Consider the following 11,059-nt stretch of genomic DNA (forward strand, 5'->3'; position numbering starts at 1 on the left):
AGTTTAAGATTTGTACAATAATCAACCCAAACCAACTGTGATAAGAAAGAAATGTACTTGTCGTACAACCGTCAAAGTTTCACTATTGCCCCTTTCAGACAAATGGAATGTGGCGCCTTGAAAGCACCTAGCACCAAACATGCTACGGCATGTTTGTTTGTCTGAAAAGGTGCACAATTACTTTTTAAATGCCGCCACGAAACCTTCTCTGGAGATAGTTAAGAAGCTCCACAGAACAGGCATTTAACTTGTCTCTAAAGGCTGCCTCTGTAGCGGGACTAACGTCCATCTAGGCAAACAGATCTGTCATTCAAATGACCTCGAGCTGCCTGCACACAGACTCCTCCCTCCTAAAAAAAAGTACTTTGAAGTTTGTTAAATACAATGGCTTACCAATACATTTAGTCTAAAGAAAACACATCTATCTACCTTGCCATAAAGAAACAGCAGAAAAACAACACAACAACCCATCAATCAGCAACGTTTATTGTTGTCAGGGAAACAATACCCGAACATTCTATGCTGGAGCTGAATTCTACTGGCTGAAAAGGTACAGACACTTCTGCTATCGACCCGTTACTGTAGTGGTGTCCTATGTATGAAAAGGGTAAATACTGTTCATAAAGAACTCATTAGTTTGCAGAATACCGCCAAACATTGTTCTATTTTTGTATGTTGAAATGAACTGAAGAATTCCTGTCTTGTTTCTCCAATTCCAGGAGGTTCCCTCAGAAGCCGCAGCTGACCAAAAATCGCAAACAACTAATGGTTCAGACGAATGAAAGAATGAGTTGTGTAATCGGACACACTTCTTACAAATCCTGTACATATGCACTAAAAACAAGTTTCATTTGGGTCTATAGTAGTTGTTTTCTCTCTCATGGCCATAAATAGATTGGCATTGTGTTTTTGAATCCCAAAGGGCATCCTATTCCCTATATAGTGCACTACTTTTGAACAGGACACATTGGGCTCTGGTCAAACGTAGTGCACTATGTAGGGAATAGGGTGGCATTTGGGATATAAGCGTTCACTTAATTAGTTCTAATGTTTTTAAGTGACCTCACTGTTTCCACCTGAAAATAACATGTTAATTTCATTGGTTTGAAATCAGTTAGTTTGATTCTCGGGTTATTATGATGCGTTCTAATTGTGAAACTATTAATAACTGATATTTTGTTCAAAATTGTGTTCGTTTCATTGAGAAGTGCTTCTTTGCTTACGGTATACATTTTTCATTTTTGTAGCTGCCTCAATTGCTCATGATAATTGAAATGTTTTGTTTTAGTCTGCATTGGTTTACTCGTTCATAGCCCTACCCAAATAGTAACACAACATTGATGCCAGTATGTGTGAGTAGTACTTTATATCAGATCATTCTAATTAGCAATAATGGTGTTATTTATGTTCAAGTGAATTCATTAAAAAAATATATATTTAAAATAAATAAACAATGATATTTAGAGGGGGGGGATGAGGACCTTGAAGAAGATATGTTTTTGATGAGTCAATAGAATGACTCTTCTCCCTGATCAATAAAGTTATTGATCATTTTGTATTTCCTCGTCCTGACTAGACTGGCTGCCACTGTTTTGAGACATGGGTTGTATTCATTAGGGAACACTAACAAAGTAACGGCACATGAAAATTTGTGATTCTTATTGAACACGTTCAGATAGTACCTCCCCATTTTGGCCAGTTTGCTTCCGTTTGGTGAGCAATGAATACGACAGTAGTATTGCATGCATCTCCTTATGAGAAACCTCAGTCTCTTGAGGCCTCTTCCAGTAGCAAGCTTGTTTGATCCCAGGAGTTGTTCGACCATGGTAGTCAGTCAGTCGTGTGGTCTATGTTACATCTATCCAGGGTGGGATTGTTTAGCATTGAGTTGTTTGTTTATTGAAAAGGAAGTAAATGCAAAGCCAAACCATAAGCTGAATGTCTCAACTAACATCATAGGAACTGGAGCCCTAGGTATCGTCCTGCCTTTTGACCACAGATAGAATGGTTGTGATTCGAGACTAAAACAACATGAGAATACTACTGGAGTTCTGTTGTAGAATTATGGATGTTCTAGAAGTGATGTTTTCTGTTCTGGGGTTGTTGTAGAACAGTGTGAGGAGTTATGATTCTGTCCCTCAATGGTGGGCACCAGGTGTGATGGTGTATGTATGCATTTCTGGATGAGAGCCTAACTTTAGACATGAGCCCAAAGCATATAATTTTTCTATTGAAAATGTACTGTATGGCTGTCCTGTGCAGAATTAAAGGAGTCCATTTTAACATTTTGTCTGATTAGCTTTTTTGTCCTTTATTTTAGAGCCATTTTGTATGTCAAATAAAATGTGTACAGTATATTTTGGTTAACATTGATATTGAAATGCTTATTGCAATGAAAGATATGGAAAATGCTTATTGGAGAGCAATTTATAAAAAATATTCTTATGTGTAAACATCTGTGTTACGGGAAGTAGAATTTAGAAAGATGTAATAGAATGACAACCACCAGGGGGCATTGTAGGTTTTTTTAATGGTTTCAACACATCTGACATCTGTGCATTGTTTTGGTGTGTGTTCCTCCTGGTGATGTATTGTCACTAGTCAGTTTTTGTCCCCGGCAGCTTCACACCAGTCCCATCACACAAACAATGTTGTAGTGGTAAGAAAATTGGTGGTGGTGGAAAAGCTAACGCTCACTATACTGCAATGCAGTTTTCTGCAAAAGATGGGTAAACTACGTTTACCCTCCACTGCGCGCGCACACACACACACACACAGATGGAAGCCTTAATAATGGATGTGATGGAAAGGTCTTCTTTCCTTCCACATTCCAAAACATAACTCAGACAAATTATTGTATGTTCCCTAAAGGTGATTAAACAAAACATTCATGTGTCTGTGTATTGAGCTTGTTCTCGTTCACATTGTGCCTCTTACTATCTATGAATGTGGGTGAGTTTGCTTCAGAGAAAATTAACTAAAGGTGACATTAAAGAGGGTACAGATCAAAGGTTGTGGCCAGAGGTCAGCTCACTGGGAAGCCAGTGTGACATTTATAACTTCTCTGTTTACCTTTCACAAAAGGTCACCTCAAACTCCTCAGGTATTTTACATTTCAGGGGTCCATGGTTCACTTTCGTCTCATTTACGCATTCAGAAAACCTATTCAGATGGTCATTATTTCAAAAAAGTATATTTATACTGTAAAAGCTCATTGTATAAGTGATTTTACCCGGTGTTTCCCTAATGGTGGTGTTATGATATGGGGGGAAAGGTTAGTGTTATGACATAGACAAACACACTACCATGATACACTTACACACTCCATTCCCAGGTGGCAGCAGCAACCGTGTCTAGCTGCTGAGCCAGACCTTTATTGACACACAGGTGGTGATCTTCATTCAGTGTCCCAGCGGGCATAGCCGTGAGGCTGCTGGTTTCGTTTGGTGGCCATGAGGCCTTTCGTTGTTTTTTGTCTTTATTTTGGGCATGCCTTTGTGTATTTCTAAAATTTGTATATATATATTTATGTTTTGTTACCAACTGAACAAATAATAAACTGCTTGTACTGGCTGACCAAGAGGTCAAGAAGCAGCCAGCCCTGGCTGTCTCCTGTAAACATATTTCAACACCTAGTAGCACATGCTTAGTTCCCACATTTATGCACACATTAAATCAGATTACAGACCATGTAAGTTAACTAAAAAACGTTGTACATCGTTTGCTAGGCATACGACTCCTAGACCTAACGAGTGCAACAAAATCAGCAGGTTAGTAACATAGTTTTGTAACAGTGGGAAGGGATCACTGGTGGTAGGTTGCAGCTGACTCCTTCTGAGTCACAGATCAAGACTGAATCATTTTATTTATTTTTATTTTTTATTTTACCATTATTTTACCAGGTAAGTTGACTGAGAACACGTTCTCATTTGCAGCAACGACCTGGGGAATAGTTACAGGGGAGAGGAGGGGGATGAATGAGCCAATTGTAAACTGGGGATTATTAGGTGACCATGATGGTTTGAGGGCCAGATTGGGAATTTAGCCAGGACACCGGGGTTAACACCCCTACTCTTACGATAAGTGCCATGGGATCTTTAATGACCTCAGAGAGTCAGGACACCCGTTTAACGTCCCATCCGAAAGACGGCACCCTACACAGCGCAGTGTCCCCAATCACTGCCCTGGGGCATTGGGGTATTTTTTAGACCAGAGGAAAGAGTGCCTCCTACTGGCCCTCCAACACCACTTCCAGCAGCATCTGGTCTCCCATCCAGGGACTGACCAGGACCAACCCTGCTTAGCTTCAGAAGCAAGCCAGCAGTGGTATGCAGGGTGGTATGCTGCTGGCATGGCTAGAAATAGTTGTATTTCTTACATGGTGGGTCACAAGAAGAAAGACAAGTTTGTGTGAACTTCTGACTTTACATTTTGTTGACATTTAGTCGACAGCTCTCTACATGTAATTTCCTAGGGAACAGTCAGAGGAACTACAGTATGACTATCCTAAATCCTGCGTTCGTCTGTGTGTGTTGTGAAATCAGACCCCTGCCAGAGAGATTGATGCAGGTAACCTCACTCCCAGACTGAGACAGGGCCTTTCTGGCCTCCTCCCCTCTCTCCTTTTTAACCCAGTGAATCAAATGGTCTCTCACACACACACACACACACACACACACACACACACACACACACACACACACACACACACACACACACACAAAGAAAAGCTAGACAGGGTTGGTGTTTTTAGGGTGGGGTTGGGTTGTGTTTATAAAGGGAGAGTTTTGGGAAGTAACTGATCAAGTTGCAATTCTTTCTCCCTTTATCAGGTTATGGTGTTACGCTGGTTCCATTAATGGTTGGATATAGTCAGAACGGGCTTTTAAAAAGTTAGACCTCTTACTTGCAGGTGTTGATCTCTGATCTGCTTATCATTACCCTCTCTATTGTCTCTTCTGTTCAGCTCAGTCTGAGTTCCTATAGATGTGTATAGTAACTATCTATAGGGGTTGATGGCCATCCTCTTGTAGTGTAGCTGTGTAGAGTTGTATGGTCTGATGGCAGTCCATTGTCTTGTGGCAGTGGGGCCGTTCTCTCCTCATTCTCTCATGTGTCTGTCTGGGAGTCAAACACATCCCCTGTCTACCATCACCATCAACACCTCCCCCATCTCAAGAAGAGAGACACACACACACACAATCATTCAACAGTTGTAGGAGTTGTTTCCCTTGCTCAACACTTGATCCTTCTCCCTAAGAACCAAAGCTTCCCATTTTCTGTGTGTCGAAAGTTCAGTGTTGTGATTATCATGACACAGCCTGTTCCCCCAACCTCCCTCACAGCCTTTAGTGGTCTGATGTGTCTGCTTTTCATAACTTGCCCCAACTTCCTGTCTGTTTGCTTTGGGTTGTTGTCTTGATTTCCTGCAAGTGCCAGTAGTTATGATTTGTGGGTTAGGGAAGTAATCTTGCCGAGTCAGAAGCTTGTCTAAAATCTGGCATACGAGATTAGGAGGAACAAAATTGGCTTGGTGTGCCTCAGAAGATTGCTTTTAACAGCCCTACCCTGTATAGTTCAATTTCACGCCATATATACAGTTTGTATTACCTGCTTTATGAAATATTCACATAGAATTTGGAGCATGTTTCCTCTAGTCTAGTGGGAACTAAGGTAACGCACTGTTATGGATTCTCTCACCCTCTCTCTCTGTCCACCTCTCCATCACCCTCTCTCTCTCTCTCTCTCTCTACTTGAATTTCAACAGAAGACTGTCAACCGTCGTCAAACAGGCAAACTGCCCACTTCAGTGCTGTTTGATACTTTAGTTAATTGATACATGAGTGGTCCTATTGATTTTATCCTCTCCTGGGCCTATCCACACCCTCGGCCCCCTGTGTACACACACACACACACACAGACACAGACACAGAGAGAGAGAGAGTTCTCCTTGATGGCCAAAAATCTCTGACCAGAGTATCCTCTTCCATATGTTTGGGGAGTCTCCCACATGCCTCTTGGCGAACACCAAACGTGTTTGCTTATTTTTTTCTTCAAGCAATGGCTTTTTTCTGGACACTCTTCTATAAAGCCCAGCTCTGTGGAGTGTACGGCTTAAAGTGGTCCTATGGACAGATACTCCAATCTTTAGGGTTATCTTTGGTTTCTTTCTTGTCTCTCTGATTAATGCCCTCATTGCCTGGTCTGTGAATTTTGGTGGGCGGCCCTCTCTTGGCAGGTTTGTTGTGATGCCATATTCTTTCAATTTTTTAATAATGGATATTTTTTTATAACCCAACCCTGATCTGTACTTCTCCACAACTTTGTCACTGGCCTGTCTGGAGAGCTCCTTGGTCTTCATGGTGCCGCTTGCTTGGTGGTGCCCCTTGCTTAACGGTATTGCAGACTCTGGGGCCTTTCAGAACAAGTATATACAGTTGAAGTCGGAAGTTTACATACACTTAGGTTGGAGTCATTAAAACTCGTTTTTCAACCACTCCACAAATTTCTGGTTAAATTATAGTTTTGGCAAGTTGGTTAGGACATCTACTTTGTGCATGACACAAGTAATTCTTCCAACAATTGTTTACAGACAGATTATTTCACTTATAATTCACTGTATAACAATTCCAGTGGGTCAGAAGTTTACATACACTAAGTTGACTGTGCTTTTAAACAGCTTGGAAAATTCCAGAACATTATGTCATGGCTTTAGAAGCTTCTGATAGGCTAATTGACATAATTTGAGTCAATTGGAGGTGTACCTGTGGATGTATTTCAAGGCCTACCTTCAAACTCAGTGTCTGAGTTTGGAAATCATCATTGGAAAATCAAAAGAAATCAGTCAAGACCTCAGGAAAATAAATTGTAGACGTCCACAAGTCTGGTTCATCCTTGGGAGAAATTTCCAAATGCCTGAAGGTACCACGTTCATCTGTACAAACAATAGTACGCAAGTATAAACACCATGGGACCACACAGCCGTCACACCGCTCAGGAAGGAACGTACTTTGGTGCGAAAAGTTCAAATCAACCCCAGAACAGCAGCAAAGGACCTTGTGAAGATGCTGGAGGAAACAGGTACAAAATCAAATCAAATTTATTTATATAGCCCTTCTTACATCAGCTGATATCTCAAAGTGCTGTACAGAAACCCAGCCTAAAACCCCAAACAGCAAGCAATGTAGGTATAGAAGCACGGTGGCTAGGAAAAACTCCCTAGAAAGGCCAAAACCTAGGAAGAAACCTAGAGGAACCAGGCTATGAGGGGTGGCCAGTCCTCTTCTGGCTGTGCTGGGTGGAGATTATAACAGAACATGGCCAAGATGTTCAAATGTTCATAAATTACCAGCATGGTCAAATAATAATAATCACAGTAGTTGTCGAGGGTGCAGCAAGTCAGCACCTCAGGAGTAAATGTCAGTTGGCTTTTCATAGCTGATCATTAAGAGTATCTCTACCGCTCCTGCAGTCTCTAGAGAGTTGAAAACAGCAGGTCTGGGACAGGTAGCACGTCCAGTGAACAGGTCAGGGTTCCATAGCCGCAGGCAGAACAGTTGAAACTGGAGCAGCAGCACGGCCAGGTGGACTGGGGACAGCAAGGAGTCATCATGCTAGGTAGTCCTGAGGCATGGTCCTAGGGCTCAGGTCCTCTGAAAGAGAGAATTAGAGAGAGCATACTTAAATTCACACAGGACACCAGATAAGACAGGAGAAGTACTCCAGATATAACAAACTGACCCTAGCCCCCCGACACATAAACTACTGCAGCATAAATACTGAAGGCTAAGACAGGAGGGGTCAGGAGACACTGTGGCCCCATCCGATGATACCCCCGGACAAGGCCAAACAGGAAGGATATAACTCCACCCACTTTGCCAAAGCACAGCCCCCACACCGCTAGAGGGATATCTTCAACAACCAACTTACCATCCTGAGACAAGGCTGAGTATAGCCCACAAAGATCTCCGCCACGGCACAACCCAAGGGAGGGCGCCAACCCAGACAGGAAGATCACGTCAGTGACTCAACCCACTCAAGTGACGCACCCCTCCTAGGGACGGCATGAAAGAGCACCAGTAAGCCAGTGACTCTGCCCCTGTAATAGTGTTAGAATCCCAGTGGAGAGAGGATAACCGGCCAGGCAGAGACAGCAAGGGCGGTTCGTTGCTCCAGAGCCTTTCCGTTCACCTTCACACTCCTGGGCCAGACTACACTCAATCATATGACCCACTGAAGAGATGAGTCTTCAGTAAAGACTTAAAGGTTGAGACCGAGTCTGCGTCTCTCACATGGGTAGGCAGACCATTCCATAAAAATGGAGCTCTATAGGAGAAAGCCCTGCCTCCAGCTGTTTGCTTAGAAATTCTAGGGACAATTAGGAGGCCTGCGTCTTGTGACCGTAGCGTACGTGTATGTATGTACGGCAGGACCAAATAGGAAAGATAGGTAGGAGCAAGCCCATGTAATGCATTGTAGGTTAGCAGTAAAACCTTGGGGGAAAAAAACAACCTTGCCTTAACAGGAAGCCAGTGTAGGGAGGCTAGCACTGGAGTAATATGATACATTTTTTGGGTTCTAGTCAGGATTCTAGCAGCCGTATTTAGCACTAACTTTAGTTTATTTAGTGCGTTATCCGGGTAGCCGGAAAGTAGAGCGTTGCAGTAGTCTAACCTAGAAGTAACAAAAGCATGGATTCATTTATCTGCATAATTTTTGGACAGAAAGTTTCTGATTTTTGCAATGTTACGTAGATGGAAAAAAGCTGTCCTTGAAACAGTCTTGATATGTTCGTCAAAAGAGAGATCAGGGTCCAGAGTAACGCTGAGGTCCTTCACAGTTTTATTTGAGACAACTGTACAACCATCAAGATTAATTGTCAGATTCAACAGAAGATCTCTTTGTTTCTTGGGACCTAGAACAAGCATCTCTGTTTTGTCCCAGTTTAAAAGTAGAAAGTTTGCAGCCATCCACTTCCTTATGTCTGAAACACAGGCTTCTAGCGAGGGCAATTTTGGGGCTTCACCATGTTTCATTGAAATGTACAGCTGTGTGTCATCTGCATAGCAGTGAAAGTTAACATTATGTTTTCGAATGACATCCCCAAGAGGTAAAATATATAGTGAAAACAATAGTGGTCCTAAAACGGAACCTTGAGGAACACCGAAATGTACAGTTGATTTGTCAGAGGACAAACCATTCACAGAGACAAACTGATATCTTTCCGACAGATAAGATCTAAACCAGGCCAGAACTTGTCCGTGAAGACCAATTTGGGTTTCCAATCTCTCCAAAAGAATGTGGTGATCGATGGTATCAAAGGCAGCACTAAGGTCTAGGAGCACGAGGACAGATGCAGAGCCTCGGTCTGACGCCATTACAAGGTCATTTACCACCTTCACAAGTGCAGTCTAAAACCAGACTGAAGCATTTCGTATACATTGTTTGTCTTCAGGAAGGAAGTGAGTTGCTGTGCAACAGCTTTTTCTAAAATGTTTGAGAGGAATGGAAGATTCGATATAGGCCGATAGTTTTTTATATTTTCTGGGTCAAGGTTTGACTTTTTCAAGAGAGCCTTTATTACAGCCACTTTTAGTGAGTTTGGTACACATCCGGTGGATAGAGAGACGTTTATTATGTTCAACATAGGAGGGCCGAGCACAGGAAGCAGCTATTTCAGTAGTTTAGTTGGAATAGGGTCCAGTATGCAGCTTGAAGGTTTAGAGGCCATGATTATTTTCATCATTGTGTCAAGAGATATAGTACTAAAACACTTAAGTGTCTCTCTTGATGCTAGGTCCTGGCAGAGGTCCTAGGTCAGGACAGCTGAGCTTTGGAGGAATACGCAGATTTAAAGAGGAGTCCGTAATTTGCTTTCTAATGATCATGATCTTTTCCTCAAAGAAGTTCATGAATTTATGACTGCTGAAGTGAAAGCCATTGTCACTTGGGGAATGCTGCTTTTTAGTTAGCTTTGCGACAGTATCAAAAATACATTTCGGATTGTTCTTATTTTCCTCAATTAAATTGGAAAAATAGGATGATCGAGCAGCAGTGAATACAAAAGTATCTATATCCACAGTAAAATGAGTCCTATATCGACATAACCAGAAAGACCGCTCAGAAAGAAGCCACTGCTCCAAAACCACCATAAAAAAAGCCAGACTACGGTTTGCAACTGCACATGGGAACAAAGATCGTACTTTTTGGAGAAATGTCCTCTGGTCTGATGAAACAAAAATAATACTGTTAGGCCATAATGACCATAGTTATGTTTGGAGGAAAAAGGGGGAAGCTCGTAAGCCGAAGAACACCATCCCAACCGTGAAGCACGGGGGTGGCAGCATCATGTTGTGTGGGTGCTTTGCTGCAGGAGGGACTGGTGCACTTCACAAAATAGATGGCATCATGAGGTAGGAACATTATGTGGATATATTGAAGCAACATCTCAAGACATCAGTCAGGAAGTTAAAGCTTGGTCACAAATGGATCTTCCAAATGGACAATGACCCCAAGCATACATCCAAAGTTGTGGCAAAATAGCTTAAGGACAACAAAGTCAAAGTATTGGAGTGGCCATCACAAAGCCCCGACCTCAATCCTATAGAAAATTTGTGGGCAGAACTGAAAATGCGTGTGCGAGCAAGGAGGCCTACAAACCTGACTCAGTTACACGAGCTCTGTCAGGAGGAATGGGCCAAAATTCCCCCAACTTATTGTGGGAAGCTTGTGGAAGGCTACCTGAAACGTTTGACCCAAGTTAAACAATTTAAAGGCAATGCTACCAAATACTAATTGAGTGTATGTAAACTTCTGACCCACTGGTAATGTGATGAAAGAAATAAAAGCTGAATAAATCATTCTCTGTACTATTATTCTGACATTTCACATTCATAAAGTAAAGTGGTGATCCAAACTGACCCAAGACAGGGACATTTTACTAGGATTAAATGTCAGGAATTGTGAAAAACTGAGTTTAAATGTGTAAGGTGTATATACACTTCCGACTTCAACTGTATATACTGAGATCATGTGACACTTAAATAAAGTCCACCTGTGT

At 42.1% G+C, this 11,059-nt stretch overlaps 1 protein-coding gene across 4 annotated transcripts in view; it reads left to right on the forward strand.

Moving 5' to 3' along the window:
• The window catches only part of LOC129859468 (cell division cycle and apoptosis regulator protein 1-like), a 40,318-nt gene extending 38,035 nt beyond the window's left edge, over positions 1-2,283 (forward strand). For all 4 annotated transcript variants that reach the window (XM_055929300.1, XM_055929315.1, XM_055929321.1 and 1 more), the window contains one exon: positions 720-2,283. In XM_055929300.1, coding sequence (XP_055785275.1) covers positions 720-782 — 63 coding nt within the window. In that variant the 3' untranslated portion in view covers positions 783-2,283. The remainder of the gene's footprint in view (positions 1-719) is intronic.
• The last annotated feature ends 8,776 nt before the right edge of the window (positions 2,284-11,059 follow it).

The sequence above is a fragment of the Salvelinus fontinalis genome, chromosome 1 (genome assembly GCF_029448725.1).
Source record: "Salvelinus fontinalis isolate EN_2023a chromosome 1, ASM2944872v1, whole genome shotgun sequence".
Lineage (NCBI taxonomy): Eukaryota > Metazoa > Chordata > Actinopteri > Salmoniformes > Salmonidae > Salvelinus > Salvelinus fontinalis.